At 39.0% G+C, this 21,071-nt stretch overlaps 1 protein-coding gene across 3 annotated transcripts in view; it reads left to right on the top strand.

Moving 5' to 3' along the window:
* nlgn3a (neuroligin 3a) overlaps nucleotides 1–21,071 on the top strand; it is a 743,972-nt gene that overhangs the window by 256,636 nt on the left and 466,265 nt on the right. For all 3 annotated transcript variants that reach the window (XM_061901991.1, XM_061901993.1, XM_061901994.1), the window contains one exon: nucleotides 18,682–18,831. In XM_061901991.1, coding sequence (XP_061757975.1) covers nucleotides 18,682–18,831 — 150 coding nt within the window. The remainder of the gene's footprint in view (nucleotides 1–18,681; nucleotides 18,832–21,071) is intronic.

A 21,071-nucleotide genomic window follows, 5' to 3' on the forward strand; every position in this document is an offset into this window, starting at 1 on the left:
AGTAGACCTCCTCCACCTGTGTTTCCCCCGGTCAAGCCACTAAGGCCACCTAGACCTCCTCCACCGACTTTTCGACTCGCTAGTCCACTACCTCCAGTGCGCCCTCCACCACCGGTGTTCAAGCCTAGTCCCAGTCCTGGTCCGACTTCTGGCCAACATTGTAGATCAACTCGTAGACTGAGTCGTAGTCCGAGTCCTAGCCCAAGTCCTTGCTCAAGTCATTCTCTTAATGGTAGTCCAAGTCCCGGTCCCAGTTACGTACCTTCGTGTAGTCTTGATCGTAGTCCGTGTCCTAATTCCCCTCGTGGTCTTAGTCCTCACAGTAACCCTAGTCCTTGCCCAAATTCTTGTCCGAGCCCCAGTGTCACTGTAAGTCCTAGTCTTTGTCCAAGTCCTTGCCCGAGCACCAGTATGATTGTAAGTCCCAGTCCTTGCCCTAGGTTGACCTCAAGTCCTAGTTCCTGCCCAAGCCCTGGTTCGACTGTAAGTCCTGGTCCTTGCCCAAGTCCTTATAAAAGCACTAGTTTGATTGTAAGTACTGGTCCTCACACAAGTCCTTGCCCAAGTCCTAGTGTTAGTCTAAATCCTCATAGTAGTCCTAGTCCTCCTCTCTGCCAGTCTCTTAGTGCTCCTCGGCTGACGCCGACTCCTGCTCCTCGGCTGACGCCGACTCCTGCTCCTCGGCTGACGCCGACTCCTGCTCCTCGGCTGACGCCGACTCCTGCTCCTCGGCTGACGCCGACTCCTGCTCCTCGGCTGAAGCCGACACCTGCTCCTCGGCTGAAGCCGACACCTGCTCCTCGGCTGAAGCCGACACCTGCTCCTCGGCTGAAGCCGACACCTGCTCCTCGGCTGAAGCCGACACCTGCTCCTCGGCTGAAGCCGACACCTGCTCCCAGTCTGGTTCTCACACCAGCTCCCAGTCTGGTTCTCACACCAGCTCCCAGTCTGGTTCTCACACCAGCTCCCAGTCTGGTTCTCACACCAGCTCCCAGTCTGGTTCTCACACCAGCTCCCAGTCTGGTTCTCACACCAGCTCCCAGTCTGGTTCTCACACCAGCTCCCAGTCTGGTTCTCACACCAGCTCCCAGTCTGGTTCTCACACCAGCACAAACTCCCAGTCTGGTTCTCACACCAGCACAAACTCCCAGTCTGGTTCTCACACCAGCACAAACTCCCAGTCTGGTTCTCACACCAGCACAAACTCCAAGGCTGGAGCCCACTCCGGTACCAGCACCACGACAGGTACCGGTGCCAGCTCCGTGCCGCCAAGCACCGGTGCCAGCTCCGTGCCGCCAAGCACCGCCGACGACGGGGCTGGAGCCCACACCAGCGCCGACGACGGGGCTGGAGCCCACACCAGCGCCGACGACGGGGCTGGAGCCCACACCAGCGTCGACGACGGGGCTGGAGCCCACACCAGCGTCGACGACGGGGCTGGAGCCCACACCAGCACCACCGACGACTCCTGCGGCTCCCAGGCCGCCTCCGACGACTCCTGCGGCTCCCAGGCCGCCTCCGACGACTCCTGCGGCTCCCAGGCCGCCTCCGACGACTCCTGCGGCTCCCAGGCCGCCTCCGACGACTCCTGCGGCTGCAGCACCCGCATCATCCTCGCCAGCTGCACTCGGGCCTGCTTTGGCTGCAGTCCCCGCACCCTCGTCTGCTGCTTCCAAGCCTGCTGGGATTTCGGTGCTGAGGCGTCGTCCACCACGTCGACCACGGGCGTGGCCTCTGCGAGGTCATCCTCCTCGCCAGATACTCCCTCCTCCATGTCGGCCACGGATGTGGCCGTGCCCGGGTCGTCCGCCTCGCCGGGCACCTCATCCTGCGAGGCGGCCACTAATGTGGCCTTTTCGAGGTCGCCCGCCAAAACTTTTTCGGCAGCAGCGTTCCACCCGCCGCCGCCACATGATGTGTCCTCGGTGGATTCGGGGACATGCGATCTGGCGACCCTCCACCGTGGACTCCTTCCGCCCTCCCTTCGTTTGTGAACTTTCTGGTTTTGGGAGGGGGTTCTCTTTATTGCAGTTTTTTGGGGGCATCTGGGATCTGCCCCTTAAGGGGGGGGTAATGTTGTGATCCGGCTTCCGGATCACACATCTCTAGCATGTTTGTCTTTTTTTGTATTGTCCTACTATGTTTTGATCATGTTTTGGACTCTACCGATCCCGTTTGTTAGCGCACTTCCTTGTTTTGTATTGTCACCATGGCAACCTAAGTATGCCTCCTGCACGGACTCATTACGCACACCTGTTTTGAATTATTTGTGTTGTATTTAAGACCACCTGCTACCTTAGTTCCTCCTGGCTGTTTTGTTTGCTACTTGCAACACGCACGTTGGTTCTTATTTTTGTAATCACTATTGCTAAGTCTCGCCTTAGCTTTGCGTGCGCTCTGCACCTCTATTCCTGTACTCTGCTCTCGTTGCTAATTATTAGCATAGCTCTCCGTGCATTCGGCACGCCTTTTCTTTGCATTTTGTACCAGTATTATTTTTGTTTTTGTATTAAATCTAATCTTACCTGCAACTCCTGCCTGTCCTGGTCCTCTTGCATCCCTGGGGTAGCAACACGCATCCATTATGCCTCGCCATCGTGTCAATAATCTCATTTCAGTAGGCCTTTAAACCACCAATCAGGAGTAATTCAAACATATTTCTGTTTTTTAGTCCACGTAAGGCAGGGGTGTCAAACTCAAACACAGAGTGGGCCAACATTTTAAACGGAACAAGGTTGAACAAAATAACCTTTTAATAGGGACTCAAACAAGTTTTGCATTAAATATTGAACAAGCAAGGCTTGTATAACTTTAGTGACATGCAAAATCCAGTTTCAAATAATACTAATAATAATAAAAAAAATATCAATGGCATATCAAATACAATTTAAATAAACATGTTATGCCTTTTTTTCTATTTGCAATCCTCTGAGGTAGATATCAAATTTTTTCCACAGGCTAATAATACATTCGAAAATAAAATAACAATAATGAATGAACCAAACATTCAAGCTTTGAAGTAGCAAGAGAAAATGCACGAATAAAACGTTAATTATTGGTCAGTTTGCTGGAAGTTTCCCGGAAGAGTTAGTGCTGCAAGGGGTTCTGGGTATTTGTTCTGTTGTGTTACGGCGCGGATGTTCTCCCGAAATGTGTTTGTCGTTCTTGTTTGGTGTGGGTTCACAGTGTGGTTCATATTTGTAAAAGTGCTAAAGTTGTTCATCTGCGACTTTTGGTAAAGGCAAGGCTTTTTTATTAGCGGCCAAAAGTTGCGAACTTTATCTTCTATGTTGTCTACTAAATCCTTTCAGCAAAAATATGCCAATATTGCGAAATGATCGATTATGACACATAGAATGGACCTGCTATCCCCGTTTAAATAAGAAAATCTCATTTCAGTAGGCCTTTAAACCACCAACCAGGAGTAATTCAAACATATTTCCGTTTTTTAGTCCACATAAGGCAGGGGTGTCAAACTCAAATACAGAGTGGGCCAACATTTTAAACGGAACAAGGTTGAACAAAATAACCTTTTAATAGGGACCCAAACAAGTTTTGCATTAAATATTGAACAAGCAAGGCTTGTATAACTTTAGTGACATGCAAAATCCAGTTTCAAATAATACTAATAATAATAAAAAAAATATCAATGGCATATCAAATACAATTTAAATAAACATGTTATGCCTTTTTTTCTATTTGCAATCCTCTGAGGTAGATATCAATTTTTTTCCACAGGCTAATAATACATTCGAAAATAAAATAACAATAATGAATGAACCAAACATTCAAGCTTTGAAGTAGCAAGAGAAAATGCATGAATAAAACGTTAATTATTGGTCAGTTTGCTGGAAGTTTCCCGGAAGAGTTAGTGCTGCAAGGGGTTCTGGGTATTTGTTCTGTAGTGTTACGGCGCGGATGTTCTCCCGAAATGTGTTTGTCATTCTTGTTTGGTGTGGGTTCACAGTGTGGCGCATATTTGCAAAAGTGCTAAAGTTGTTTATACGGCCACCCTCAGTGTGACCTGTATGGCTGTTGACCAAGTATGCTTGCATTCACTTGTGTGTTTGGTGTGTAAAAGCCACAAATATGTGACCCACTGTTAGTATGGAGGAAAAGTGGACGTGACGACAGGTTGTAGAGAACGCTAAAGGCAGTGTTTTAAATGCACACCCCCAATATAGTTGTCCAGGTGGAAATCGGTAGAAATTCGGGAGAATGGTTGCCCCGGGAGATTTTTGGGAGGGGCACTGAACTTCGGGAGTCTACCAGGAAAATTAGGAGGGTTGGCAAGTATGCGTATTAGCGGTGAATGCGGTGTTACAGCGGCACCGACGCTGTATAACTCCGGCCTCAAGGGCCAAATTAAATTACACGGCGGGCCAGATTTGGCCCGCAGGCCAGAGTTTGACACCCCTGACATAAGGCATCTGAAACTTGCAGCTACGACCCTCCATGGGGTCTGCATTAACGACAGTCTTACGCCATTTTGGAAGGCAAACATCTGCCAATGTGTCTTCCAATACGACAACAGCCACATCTCTCCTTGGCCCGTCTTTCTTTTTTTCCCCTCTTCACGTCTACACATTGCCAACGTCACATTTAGAGCACAAACACACCAGTCAACCAAGAAGCAAGAAGTCACCTTCACCCAAAGGCCATTGCTCCCATTACCCTCGCTGTAGGGATGCAAAGATTCATAGAGGAGACATTCACTTTCACACATTTTTCATGCCGGCGGTGCTATGGCAAGCCAATGTACATATATATATATATATATATATATTGTTTTTATTATACATATGTATATATACATAGGACACACCTGAGTTAGTTTTGCAAATGTCAAGAGAACACCGTACCAACCTGAAACTGGAAGGTATTGATGCATGCCGAGCTCTGAAAGTCAACTTTCCAGCGACAGAATTATTATTTTTTTTTTAGTAATGCTTGTACTGTTTGTGAGTGAAAAATAGGAGAATTTGTTACAGCGTGTTCCTTCACTTTAGCACTTTTCCCTCCAAGGTCGAGTCTCACACACACACACACACACACACGCACACACTCAGGCGAGTTCATTCGGTGTGCATTAAAAGGGAATGGATGCAGATAATCAGAGACATTAAAAAATACTGCTCCTGACTTGCAGCAGCTGAATCATTTGGTGTAATTACACAAAATGTTTTGCACGCGGCTTCTCGGCAGAAAAATGACAACAAAACCTGCTCAGCGGACTTGTGGTTAGAGCAGGGGTCACCAACGCGGTGCCCGCGGGCACCAGGTAGCCCGTAAGGACCAGATGAGTCGCCCGCTGGCCTGTTCTAAAAATAGCTCAAATAGCAGCACTTACCAGTGAGCTGCCTCTATTTTTTAAATTGTATTTATTTACTAGCAAGCTGGTCTCGCTTTGCTCGACATTTTTAATTCTAAGAGAGACAAAACTCAAATAGAATTTGAAAATCCAAGAAAATATTTTAAAGACTTGGTCTTCACTTAAATAAATTCATTTATTTTTTTACTTTGCTTCTTATAGCTTTCAGAAAGATAATTTTAGAGAAAAATTACAACCTTAAAAATGATTTTAGGATTTTTAAACACATATATCTTTTTACCTTTTAAATTCCTTCCTCTTCTTTCCTGACAATTTAAATCAATGTTCAAGTATTTTTTTTTTTATTGTATAGAATAATAACTACATTTTAATTAATTCTTCATTTTAGCTTCTGTTTTTTCGACAAAGAATATTTGTGAAATATTTCTTCAAACTTATTATGATTAAAATTCCATCCATCCATCCATTTTCTACCGCTTATTCCCTTTCGGGGTCGCTGGCGCCTATCTCAGCTACAATCGGGCGGAAGGCGGGGTACACCCTGGACAAGTCGCCACTTCATCGCAGGGCCAACACAGATAAATTCCAAAATATTATTCTAGCAAATCTAGAAAATATGTAGAATCAAATCTAAACCTTATTTTAAAGTGGATTTTAACCTATTTAAAACATGTCATCAACATTTTAAAAAATTAATCCTAGTCAGGAAAAATGACTAATGATCTTCCATACTGTAAATTCTTCTTTAAATTTTTTCAAAAAGATTAGAATTAGCTAGTTTTTCTCTTCATTTTTTTCAGTTGAATTTTGAATTTTAAAGAGTTTTAATTGAAATATTGCTTGGTCCAATTTGTTATATATTCTAACAGAGTGCAGATTGGATTTTAACCTATTTAAAACATGTTATCAAAATTCTAAAATTAATCTTAATCGGGAAAAATGACCAATGATATTGCATGAATTTTTTTTTTTTTTTTTTCACAAAGATTTGAATTAGCTAGTTTTTCTCTTCTTTTTTTCGGTTGAATTTTGAATTTTAAAGAGTCGAAATTGAAGTTGAACTATGTTTAAAAATTCAATTGTAATTTTCTTCGTGTTTTCTCCTCTTTTAAACCGTTCAATTAAGTGTTTTTTTCATCATTTATTCCCTACAAAAAACTTTCCTTAAAAGGAAAAAAAATGTACGACGGAATGACAGACAGAAATACCCATTTTTTTATATATATATCGATTTATTTATTAAAGGTAAATTGAGCCAATTGGCTATCTATGGCAATTTACTTAAGTGTGTATCAAACTGGTAGCCCTTTGCATTAATCAGTACCCAAAAAGTAGCTCTTGGATTCAAAAAGTTTGGTAACCCCTGGTTTAGAATGTCCGCCCGGAGATCGGTAGGTGTTGAGTTCAAGCCGAGTCATACCAATACTAGAGATGTCCGATAATATCAGCCGACAAATGCTTTAAAATGTAATATTGGTTTAAAAATACTCTGTATCGGTTTTAAAAAAGTAAAATGTATGACCTTTTATAACGCCGCTGTGTACTCGGACGTAGGGAGAAGAACAGAGCGCCAATAAACCTTTGCGTGCTGGCCCAGTCACGTAATATCTACGGCTTTTCACACACACAAGTGAATGCAAAGCATACTTGGTCAAAAGCCATACAGGTCACACTGAAGGTGGCCATATAATCAACTTTAACAATGTTACAAATATGCGCCACACTGTGAACCCACACCAAAACAAAAATGACAAACACATTTCGGGAGAACATCCGCACCGTAACACAACATAAACACAACATAACAAATACCCAGAACCCCTTGCAGCATTACTCTTCCGGTACGCTACAATATACACCTCCCGCTACTTCTTACACCAAAACCTCACCCCCAACCTCACCCACCTCAACCTCCTCAAATTCCAAGCTGCTGTTTTGAGGCATGTTAAATAATAAATTGAACATAACTTGAGTTGTTTTATTTTGTTTGATGCTTCCAGCGGGGCATCACAACAAAATTAGGCATAATAATGTGTTAATTCCACGACTGTATATATTGGTATGGGTTTATATCTGTATCGGTAACTAAGAGTTGGACAATGTTGGATATCGGCAAAAAAGCCATTATCGTAAATCTCTACCAAAGGCTATAAAACTGGGACCCATTACCTCCCTGCTTGGCACTCAGCATCAAGGGTTGGAATTGGGGGTTAAATCACCAAAATGATTCCCGTGCGCCGCTCCCGATGCTGCTCACTGCTCCCCTCACCTCCCAGGGGGTGGAACAAGGGGATGGGTCAAATGCAGATGGTAATTTCACCACACCTAGTGTGTGTGCGACTACCAGTGGTACTTTAACTTTAAACTTTAAAACAACAACAAAAAAACTTGTCGTCCCTTTTTTTTTGGTCCAGTGATGGACTTGTCATGTCTGAAGTGTGAAACTTGTCCGAAGAAGAGGTTTCCAGGAGGGTGCATGTCCTGCCACATCAGGGCAATGTGTCACCTCACCTCAGACCCCCTTTGCGAGCCGGCAACAGCCGCCGCTTCTTGACACAATGAATGCCAGCCGTGCTTATCTCCACTCTGCCACTTCACCTTGTCATAAGCCAGTTCTTAAAAGTCAGGTATGGAACTGAGTCATTTCAGTGATGACGGATCGAGACGAAGTACAAAGGCACAGGTGGGAACGAGGAGAAATAAATGACTGGGTTTCACTTGAAGTGCCAGTACATAATGGCTACGTGCAGGACTGCAGAGGGAATAGGGATCACCAGCATCCCAATCATTCCGGTACTCAGTGGAAAGGCTCTGCCCCTTATTTCCTGTGAAAAGTCATGTTTTTCTTGGTAGCTTGTCAGTGGGTCCGAGTTTGGTAGGGTTTTTTCTACCAAACAAGCCATTTAAATGCCCCTTGAGGTTGTACCACTGAAATCCAACAAGATTTTCCTGTAAAGATGATTAAAAACCTACTTTTTGCGCTAATCCAATAAACATCGAATATTGACCGTGCATGTGTTATTATTTGGCTTTTTAAAGCATTTTTATTTATTTTTTTTATTTAAAAAACTTCAAGGAATCTGTAGAGAAGAACATCATTATACACCAGAGGACAGTGACATAAGCACACTCAATAAAGCAGGACTTATCAAAGTCGAGATGGACAGTTTTATTGTTTTTATGTTTGACACATGCAGTGTTTCTCACAGACTGGCAATATATCTGTGACAGTGAGGGTGGTGTCAATATGACATCATCATATATTGTGCATACTGGGCTTGGTTGCAGGTGTGTTTTGTTAAGGCTACTGTATTTAAACACAAGTCTGTTATTTATTTCAACTTATCTTTATGTTCTTATATTATTTCGCTTTGCTCAATTTCTCATACATTTCTACATATATTATTTTGCCCTTTCTGACTGTTGGAATTTAGTTTGGCTGTTAAGTGAACAGTTTTTAGCATTAGATAGATAGATAGATAGATAGACTTTATTCATCCCATATTGGGGAAAATATATGGTTACAGTGCAGGTTTTTACATAAATATATAGAATAAAACACAAAAAAACTTTAAAAAAACCTTATTGCACAATAGTGTTGTCCAGATACCAATGTTTTTACCAACATACTTTTCTAAATAAAGGGCACCATAAAAAAAACTGCATTATTGGCTTTATTTTAACAAAAAATATTAGGGTACGTTAAAAATATGTTTATTATTGTTCTTAAATAAAATAGTGAACATACACGACAACTTGTCTTTTATTAATAAGTAAGCAAACAAAGGCTACTAATTTATGCAGTAACATATTGTGTCATTTATCATTCTATTAGTTTGTCAGAATTATTAAGGACAAGTGGTATAAAATTATTTATCAATCTACTTCATTGACTGTTAGTATCTGCTTACTTTCTCTTTTAACATCTTCTATCTACACTTCTGTTAAAATGTAATAATCACTTATTTTTCTTTTGTTTGATACTTTACATTAGTTTTTGATGATACCACAAATTTGGGTGTCAATCTGATACCAAGTCGTAACAGGATCATACATTGGTCATAATCAAAGTCCTCATGTGTCCAGGAACATATTTCCTGAGTTTGTAAACATAATATACATTTAAAAAAAAAAAAAAGATGTTGTGATGCCAAAAAATATCGACGTAACCATTTTAGTATCGACTAGATACTCTACTGTACTTGGTATCATTACAGTGGATGTTTGGTGTAGATCCACCAATGGCGTTTGTTTACATTTTGACGCCGGTGAGCTACGTTGTGTAGTGAAGCATGTTTAGCTATTCCTTGTCCTGCAGGGATGATACTTGTAAGAAACGTACTTTATTTGTTGCCATGGAGACAAAGATTGGTAAATTAGAAGTAGCTACAACAGTTCTAGAGTACCGAATATGATTCATTAATATTAGCGGTTCTATACTAATACCGGTATACCGTACAACCCTGTTACACACCACCAACTGCACTTTGTCTAGATAAAAAAAAATGTGTATGGGGGAGGAGAGGCTTGGAGGGTCGGGGTTGGGTGGTAGCGTCCGAGAAGAGTTAGTGCTGCAAGGAGTTCTGGGTACTTGTTCTGTTGTGTTTGTGTTGTGTTACAGTGCAGATGTTCTCCCGAAATGTGTTTGTCATTCTTGTTTGGTGTGGGTTCACAGTGTGGCGTATATTTGTAACAGTGTTAAAGTTGTTTATACGGCCACCTTCAGTGTGACCTGCATGGCTGTTGACCAAGTATGCATGGCATTCACTTATGTGTGTCGGTAAAAGCCGCATACATTATGTGGCTGGTTTGTATGGAGGAAAATTGAACTTGACTACAGGTTGTGCCTTTAAGGCACACACCCAATATTGTTGTCCGGGCGGAATCAGGAGAAATTCGGGAGAATGGTTGCCCCGGGAGGGGCGCTGAAATTTGGGAGGGTTCATAAGTATGGTTACATGTGTCACTATGTGGTCTGTTTGGTCGGTACAATGTGATCCGAGAGTGCTTTGTACAGTATGTGAGAAAAAGGGTTTATTCAAATGATTTTGATTCAGCCCATTCACCATTTCACACCAGCATGTCTCTCACAACACCACATCTTTTATTTATATATATATATATATATATATATATATATATATATATATATATATATACACACAGTGGGGCAAAAAAGTATTTAGTCAGCCAGCGATTGTGCAAGTTCTCCCACTTAAAATGATGACAGAGGTCTGTAATTTTCATCATAGGTACACTTCAACTGTGAGAGACAGAATGTGAAAAAAAAATCCAGGAATTCACATTGTAGGAATTTTAAATAATTTATTTGTAAAATATGGTGGAAAATAAGTTTTTGGTCAACCATTCAAAGCTCTCACTGATGGAAGGAGGTTTTTGCTCAAAATCTCACGATACATGGCCCCATTCATTCTTTCCTTAACACGGATCAATCGTCCTGTCCCCTTAGCAGAAAAACAGCCCCAAAGCATGATGTTTCCACCCCCATGCTTCACAGTAGATATGGTGTTCTTGGGATGCAACTCAGTATTCTTCTTCCTCCAAACACGACGAGTTGAATTTATACCAAAAAGTTCTATTTTGGTTTCATCTGACCACATGACATTCTCCCAATCCTCTGCTGTATCATCCATGTATCCATTTCGGTATAAACTCAACTCGTCGTGTTTGGAGGAAGAAGAATACTGAGTTGCATCCCAAGAACACCACACCTACTGTGAAGCATGGGGGTGGAAACATCATGCTTTGGGGCTGTTTTTCTGCTAAGGGGACAGGACGATTGATCCGTGTTAAGGAAAGAATGAATGGGGCCATGTATCGTGAGATTTTGAGCCAAAACCTCCTTCCATCAGTGAGGAACTTTGAATGGTTGACTAAATACTTATTTTCCACCATAATTTACAAATACATTTTTAAAAAATTCCTACAATGTGAATTCCTGGATTTTTTTTTCACATTCTGTCTCTCACAGTTGAAGTGTACCTATGATGAAAATTACAGACCTCTGTCATCATTTTAAGTGGAATAACTTGCACAATCGGTGGCTGAATAAATACTTTTTTGCCCCACTGTATATATATATTTATTTACTTGTATTTTTTTTGTCTGTTTTGTTCTTGTTATTAGTGTGCATGGAGCTGTATTGCAACTGTACTGCTATTGTATGTGCAATAATAAACCTGTCTCCTTTTTCTTTTCTAGAGCAGAGCTCATACCTGTATGCAACTTTTGGTACTCATGATGTTTTTTGTGTACTATTTCTTTTTTTTAAATGTCGATGCAATTGCCTTGACATTTATATGAGCCACGATTAAACGTTCATCCAATTGGGTCCGATTACATCTGGAATAGGTTGCAGTCAGCTAATATGCCTGTGACTGTATTGAACGGAACAGTTTAGCAATAATCCAATAAACAGTCTGCATCTGTGTGACTTGTCCCGCACTAGAAAAGTCAGATAAAAAAGAGTTGGACAACTTTAGTTTCCACATCTCATGTCACACTCCCGAATGAGATTGAGGTGTTGTCATTGCGACATGACGTGAATCAACAAAAGAGGTGACTGATGACATTGACATGACTGTATCTCTTTCCTTTTTGTTATTCCTGCCCTTTTCTTAGCCATCACCTGTCTTTCTGTGACCCATTTGTTTGACCCGCTTGTCTTGCGTTACCTTCCCATTTCTCTTTTTGAGTGTATACCTCCCGTGTTGTCTCACCTTCCCCTCTTTTGGTTAAGATTGCGTCAACTGTAAAAAAAAAAAATCACATTTCATGGCGTCACCCTCCCAGATACCAGCTCGAAAAAAGGTAAGCCGGACAAAAAGACGGCATTGCATACAGAACGTATAGTTGTTTTGCTTTAAAGGGTAACGAGGCTGTGAGCAAAGGAAGGGACAATGGACGTGTAGAATGTGACGGTGGTACAAAACAATTTGAGAAGTTGGTAACACTTTAGTATGGGGAACATATTCATTATTAATTAGTTGCTTAATTACATGCAAATTAGTAACATGTTTGCTCTTAATTAGTCATTATTAAGTACTTATTAATGCCTTGCAAAAATACTGGACTATGAAACAGAATAATGTGCCTGTCACCTTACACCTCTGTCACTTTATATACATATATATATATATATATATATATATATATATATATATATATATATGTAGGTGTGGGAAAAATCACAAGACTACTTCATCTCTACAGAACTGTTTCATGAGGGGTTCCCTCAATTATCAGGAGAAATCTCCTGATAATTGAGGGAACCCCTCATGAAACAGTTCTGTAGAGATGAAGTAGTCTTGTGATTTTTCCCACACCTACATATTGCGCTCTACCACGGTATCGAGCACTATTCTCTGGACAATCCAATCAAGACATATATATATATATATATATATATATATATATATATATATATATATATATATATATATATATATATATATATATATATATATATATATATATATATGTATATATATATATATATATATATATATGTATATGTATATATATATATATATATATATATATATATGTATGTATGTAACCGGTGGTCTTTTCCTCAGCGTTGTGTGTTGTTTATGGAAGACGACCGACACCATGGGTTTCTCCACTGCTTTTTACTGATAATACAGAATACAATTGTCATCAAAAACTTTGTGCCATCGTCGAGCCCCTACACAAATTTAATAATGAACCAGAAATGAATTAAAGTTTTTAAGACAAAACATTTTCTGTCGTCTCATGGACGCCTACCTCTCCCGTTATCGTAGACAAAAAGGGAAGTCGGAAGGCGTGTCCAACGCATATAAAAAAACAGGTGTCACAGTTATTATTGCAGTAGGAGGGACAACGAGACAATGGTTCCACATTGACAAAATATCAAACAATATTCAGGTATTTACATGTAACTTACCTATTTTGTGTAATTATAACAATAATAAAACAATAGAAAATACATTATTTACAAGACATAATTGACCCTGCCTTCTTTTTCATCCTTTTTACTATTTATATTACTATATTATTGTGTATGCACCTTAGGGCAGTGGTTCTCAACCTTTTTTCAGGGATGTACCCCCTGTGATTTTTTTTTAAATTCAAGTACCCCCCAAAGCATTTTTTGGTTGAAAAAAAAGAGATAAAGAAGTAAAATACAACACTATGTCATCAGCTTCTGATTTATTTAATTGTATAATAGTGCAAAATATTGCTCATTTGTTGTGGTCTTACTTGAACTATTTGAAAAAAAAGATATATAAAAAATAATAAAAACTTGTTGAAAAATAAACAAGTGATTCATTTATAAATAAAGACTTCTACACATAGAAGTAATCATCAACTTAAAGTGCCCTCTTTGGGGATTGTAATAGAGATCCATCTGGATTCATCAACTTCATTCTAAACATTTCTTCACAAAAAAAAAAAAAAAAAACCTTCAACATCAATATTTATGGAACATGTCCACAAAATATCTATCTGTCAACACTGAATATTGCCTTGTTTGCTCTTTTTTCACAGTTTATGATTCATATTGTGTGGAAGTATTATTCAATAAATATATTTATAAAGGATTTTTGAGATCTTGCTATTTTTAGAATATTAAAAAAGAAAATATCTTGTACCACTTGGCATACCTTCAAGTACCCCCAGGGGTACGTGTACCCCCATTTGAGAACCACTGCCTTAGGGGATCTGCTCCAATTTCATTGTTCTTTGAACCTGTTCACTGTAATACAACCTTAAAAACTCTATTCTATTCTATTCTTATTCTCCATGGCCTTATTATACAACCAGTAAGTTAGTAACACTTTAGTACAAGGTAAATATTCACCATTCCTAACCCTAACCAAATAACTCTAAATTAAGTCCGTGTTACTTAGAATATGTTCCCCTAGTGTCCAAATAACTCAAAATTAAGTCTTTGTTGCCTAGAATATGTTCATACTAAAGTGTTACCGAGAAGTTTTTCCTGTCACTATAGCAACCGCGTTACATTCTATTTATAAAGTCTCTTTATAATGTTGGGTAACAATTTAGTATGGGGAGCATATTCTAAGTAACACAGACTTAATTTAGAGTTATTTGGACATCAAGGGAACATATTCTAAGTTACAAAGAATTAATTTTGAGTTATTTGGACAATATGGGAACATATTCTAAGTAACAAAGACGAGATTTTGAGCTATTTGGACACCAGGGGAACATATTCTAAGTTACCAAGAATGAATTTTGAGTTATTTGGACACTAGGGGAACATATTATAAGTAACACAGACAAGATTTTGAGCATTTTGGACACTAAGGGAACATATTTTAAGTAACACAGACTTAATTTAGAGTTATTTGGACATCAGGGGAACATATTCTAAGTAACACAGACTTCATTTAGAGTTATTTGGACACTAGGGGAACATATTCTAAGTTACAAATAATTAATTTTGAGTTATTTGGACACTAAGAGAACATATTTTAAGGAACAAATACTTTATTTTGAGTTATTTGGACACTAGGGGAATATATTCTAATCAAAAAGACTTGATTTTAAGTTATTTGGACACTAGGGGAACATATTCTAACACTAGGGGAACATATTCGAATCAATGCAGACTTAATTTTGAGTTATTTAGACACTAGGGGAACATATTTTAAGTAACCCATACTTTCATTTTGAGTAATTTGGACACTAGAGGAACATATTCTAAATAACAGATTTAGTTGGACACTAGGGGAACATATTTTAAGTAACATATACTTAATTTCGAGTTATTTGGATACTAGGGGAACATATTCTAAGTAACAAAGACTTAATTTGGAGTTATTTGGACACTAGGGGAACATTTTCTAATAAATACTTAATTTTGAGTTATTTGGACCCTAGGGGAACATATTCTAAGTAACAACAATTTAATTTATTGTTATTTGGACACTAGGGGAACATATTCTAAGTAACACAGATTTAATTTTAAGTTATTTGGACACTATTGAATCATATTCTAAGTAACAAAGACTTAATTTTGAGTTATTTGGACACTATTGAATCATATTCTAAGTAACAAAGACTTAATTTTGAGTTATTTGGACACTATTGAATCATATTCTAAGTAACAAAGACTTAATGTTGAGTTATTTGGACTCTAGGGGAACATATTATAATTAAAAAGACTTGATTTTGAGTTATTTGGACACTAAGGGAACATATTATAAGTAACACAGACTTAATTTTGAGTTATTCAGACACTAGGGGAACATATTCTAAGTAACAAAGACTTAATTTTGAGCTATTTGGACACTAGGGGAACATTTTCTAATAAAGACTTAATTTTGCGTTATTTGGACACTAGGGGAAGATATTTTAAGTAACAAAGACTTAATTTATACTTATTTAGACACCAGGGGTACATATTCTAAGTAACACATACTTTCATTTTGAGTTATTTGGACACTAGAGGAACATATTCTAAATAACACATTTTTAATTTAGAGTTATTTGGTCACTAGGGGAACATATTCTAACACTAGGGTAACATATTCTGATCAACAAAGACTTAATTTTGAGTTATTTAGACACTAAGGGAGCATATTCTAAGTAACAAAGACTTAATTTTTACTCATTTTGACACTAGGGGAACATATTCTAAGTAAAGACTTAATTTAGAGTTATTTAGACACTAGGGGAACATTTTCTTAGTAAGAAAGACTTAAATTTTAGTTATTTGGACACTAGGGGAACCTATTTTAAGTAACAAAGACTTAATTTAGAGTCATTTGGACACTAGGGGAATATAGTCTAAGAATCAAAGACTGCATTTTTAGTTCTTTAGACACTATGGGAACATTTTCTAATTAACAGAGACTTAATTTAGAGTTATCTGGTTAGGGTTCGTAATGGTGAATATGTTCCCCATACTAAAGTGTTACGGGCTTACTGGTTGTATAATAAGGCCATGCAGGATAAGGCATTAATAAGTACTTATTAATGACTAATTAAGAGCCAATATGTTACTAATTTACATGTTTATAAGGTGAATATTTCCCAATACTAAAGTGTTACCAAATGTTGATATTCTATGCCTCAATCGTCTTTCTTTTCTCAACTTTTCTTCTTACCTTCCCCTCACTGTTTGCCCCTTGCTCCCCATCTCATTCGCACCACCCTCAAAGCCTAGGCAAAAAAAAAAAAAAAAAAAAGAGGGAGTGAGTGGGGAAGTGATGGGAGAAAGGCGGGATGCAGACAGGGGAGAGTCTGTGCGAGTGAAAGTGATAGAAAGTGAGGGGAGGAGGTGAAAATGAGAGAGACTTTCTTGTCTTGTCTGCTCCTGCTGGCCGCTCACTAATTCAGTCTATTTCCTCAGACAGAGGCTTTTTTCTTCCCGCTGTGAATGTGCTTTATCTGGCCGGAGTGTCCATCCAGCTGGCCATCTATCTGCGCTCGGGGAATATACAAACCTTCGTGTTTGTATATCGCACCTCTGTGTAAATGAGTTAGGCCGGTGCACAAAAAAAAAAAAACGTGCATTGTATAATTAGCAACTGTGGTTTTTTTTTTTTTTTTGCAGTGACTGTCAAGCCAAAGTAGCCCCACTTGGTTAGGGAATACGTCAGAGCAGCTATCTCCTCTCTCCCTTAATAGCTTCCTTCCTGCACATATTTGGCAGATATGCCCGTTTCCAGGAGGAAAAAAAAACCCAACACCGGTCTAATAGTTTGTTTTCCGAGAGGTGAATTAGACGTCGTTTGCAGCAGAAATGGCCAATTACTTGAATATAATTGAACTGCCATCTAATGAGTTGACATTCTCGTGGAGGAGATACACTATAACAGGGGTGCCCATTAACGTTGGTCGCGAGCTACCAGTCGACCGCGGGGGGTGTGTCAGTCGATCTCCAGCCAGGCTTTTAAAAAAAATAGACCTAAAAATGAGTGATCATCAATCTTCACCAAGACGTCACTTAAATGACATTCACGGTACCGGAGGGTCTTGTGAGATGACGCTGGCTGCTGCAAGATCATTATTATGAAAATATGACCGAGAGGAAGGCGAGAAACATTTTTTATTTCAACAGACTCTCGCGCCGTACCTTCCGTCAAAACTCTAAAGGCCGACTGCACAGGGACGGCGTGGCGCAGTGTGAGAGTGGCCCTGCGCAACCCGAGGGGCCCTGGTTCAAATCCCACCTAGTACCAACCTCGTCACGTCCGTTGTGTCCTGAGCAAGACACTTCACCCTTGCTCCTGATGGGTGCTGGTTGGCGCCTTGCATGGCAGCTCCCTCCATCAGTGTGTGAATGTGTGTGTGAATGTGTAAATGTGGAAGTAGTGTCAAAGCGCTTTGAGTACCTTGAAGGTAGAAAAGCGCTCTACAAGTACAACCCATTTGTCATTTATTTATTTATTATTTCCTATCTTCACAATAAAAGCCCTGCTTCATGCTGCCTGCGCTAACTAAATACAGAGTCTCAGAAAGCTGGCGTGCACATCACTTACTTGGACTCACTTGTGCACGCCAGCTTTCTGAGGGATCGCTTGTGCACGCCAGTTTTCCGAGACTCTTATTTTGTTAGCGCGGGCAGCATGAAGCAGGGCTTTTATTGTGAAGATAGGAAATGGGCAGTCGGCCTTTAGAGTTTTGACGGAAGGGACGGCGCGAAAGTCTGTTGAAATAAAAAGTGTTTCTCGCCTTCCTCTCTGTCATTTTTTCATGATAATGAACTGGCAGCAGCCAGCGTCATCTCACAAGACCCTCGGGTACCGTGAATGTCAATCAAGCAAGCTACGGGATTTGCCGCCAATGTTTTTCTTTTAAAGTGTATGGAAGCTGGATGAATTAGATGCCAAAAACCAACCACTTTCATGTGGTATTGTACAGAAAGGACAACTTTTGTTCTCCTCCATTTGAAAATGTGGGCGTTATCATCATTACTGTCTGATTCCAATCAATGCAAGTCATCAGAATCAGGTAATACACCAACTTATATCCTTGTCTTTGTGAAAGAAAGACATCTATATGTGTTACACATGCTTGTATTATCATTAAACACATTTAACTTGTTTACAAAAATGTCTCTTTCATAAATAAATAAATATAAATGATATATATAAATGAGGTAGATCCCCTCGAGTTGGTCAATTGAAAAGTAGCTCGCCTGCAGAAAAAGTGTGGGCACCCCTGCACTATAATGACGATCCGGTGCCCATTAGCGTTGGTATCTGGGAGGTGAGCGTCCGTTTGTCCACCATCGAGCCTATGCCGATTTGAACGTGGCATCAACGCGAGGCCCTTCCATGTGAACGTGTTAACCATGGTCGCTCTTGCAGACATACGAGACACCGGGGCCAAGCCTGTGATGGTCTACATCCATGGGGGATCCTACATGGAGGGGACGGGCAACATGATCGACGGCAGCGTCCTTGCCAGCTACGGGAATGTCATCGTCATCACCCTCAACTACCGGGTTGGAGTTCTTGGTAAGCGCTTGTTTTATTACCTGTCATCCACACCTTCATTGGGTTGCTGTGACATTGAACCTTAGAACCACAGATTGTGAACTGTGGTAATGTTGTGTTTGAAAGAGACCTGTGATTTGGACACTAGGGGAACATATTCTAAGTAACAAAGACTTAATTTTGAGTTATTTGAACACTAGGGGAACATATTCTAAGTAACACAGACTTAATTTAGAGTTATTTGGACACTAGGGGAACATATTCTAAGTAATACAGACTTAATTTTGAGCTATTTGGACACTAGGAAAACATTCCAATTAAAGACTTAATTTAGAGTTATTTGGACACTAGGGGAACATCTTCTAAGTAACACAGACTTAATTTAGAGTTATTTGGACACTAGGGGAACACATTTTAAGTAACAAAGACTTAATTTTGAGTTATTTGGACAATAAGGGAACATATTCTAAATAAAGACATTAATTTTGAATTATTTGGACACGAGGGGAACACATTATAAGTAAATAAAGACTTAATTTAGAGTTATTTGGACACTAGGGGAACATATTCTAAGTAACAAAGACTTAATTTTGAGTTATTTAGAAAATAGGGGAACATATTCTAAGTAACACAGACCTAATTTTGAGCTATAATTAGGGGAACATATTTTAAGTAAAAAACACTTAATTTAGAGTTATTTGGACACTTGGGAACATATTCTAAATAAATAATTAATTTTGAGTTATTTGGACACTAGGGGAACATATTCTAAGTAACAAAGACTTGATTTAAAATTATTTGGACACTAGGGGAACACATTCTTAGTAAAAAAAGACTTAATTTAGAGTTATTTGGACACTAGGGGAATATATTCTAATTAAAAAAATAATAATTTTAAGTTATTTGAACACTAGGGGAACATATTCTAGGTTAAAAAAAGACTTAATTTAGAGTTATTTGGACACTTGGGAACATATTTCAAGTAACACAGACTTAATTTTGTAATATTTGGACACTAGGGGGACATTTTAACCAACAAAGACTTAATTTTTGAGTTCTTTGGACAATAGGGGAACATATTCTAAATAAAGACTTAATTTTGAGTTATTTGGACACAAGGGGAACATATTTTAAGTAACACAGACTTAATTTTGAGTTATTTGGACACTAGGGGAACATATTCTAAGTAACAAAGACTGAATTTTGAGTTATTTGCACACTAGGGGAACATTTTCTAATTAACAAAGACTTAATTTAAAGTCATTTGGATACTACGAGAACATATTGTAAGTAACAAAGACTTACTTTTGAGTTATTTGGACACTAGGAGAACATATAATTAACAAAGACCTAATTTTGAGTTATTTGGACACTCAGGGAACATATTCTAAGTAAAGACCTAATTTTGAGTTATTTGGGCACTACGGTAACATATTCTGGGTAACACTGACTTAAGTTTGAGTTATTTGGACACAAGGGGAACATATTCTAAGTAACACATACTTAATTTTGAGTTATTTGGACACTAGGGGAACATATTTTAATTAACAAAGACCTAATTTAGAGTTATTTGGACACGAGGGGAACATATTTTAAGTAACACCGACTTAATTTTGAGTTATTTGGACACTAGGGGAACATATTCGAAGTAACAAAGACTTAATTTTGAGTTATTTGGACACCAGGGGAACACATTCTAAGTAACAAAGCCTTAATTTTGAGTTATTTGGACACTAAGAGAATATATTATAGGTAACAAAGACTTAATTTTGAGTTATTTGGACAATAGGGGAACATTTTCTAATAAACAAAGACTTAATTTAGAGTTATTTGGACACTAGGAGAACATATTCTAGGAAACAAAGACCTAATTTTGAGTTATTTGGACACTAGGGGAACATTTTCCAAGTAAAGACCTAATTTTGAGTTATTTGGACACTAGGGGAACATATTCTGGGTAACACTGATTTAATTTTAGGTTATTTGGACACAATGGGAACATATTCTAAGTATCAAACTTATTTTTGAGATATTTGGACACAAGGTGGATACATTCGAAGTAACAAAGAGTTGATTTTTTTTTCCTTTTCTTACTTATAATTGTTACGATGTTGGATAGTCGGGTTGAATCAAACCATACGATTCATGCATTTGGGCGTGAGCTTGCACGCAATTTTGGATGACTCCATATGTGGGGTTTTGGAGTCTGGCCACGTTGTGACATCACAGCAGGGTGGATGTGCTTATTTGTACATTAAAGT

This window comes from Nerophis ophidion, linkage group LG05 (assembly GCF_033978795.1).
Source record: "Nerophis ophidion isolate RoL-2023_Sa linkage group LG05, RoL_Noph_v1.0, whole genome shotgun sequence".
NCBI classification, from domain to species: Eukaryota; Metazoa; Chordata; class Actinopteri; order Syngnathiformes; family Syngnathidae; genus Nerophis; species Nerophis ophidion.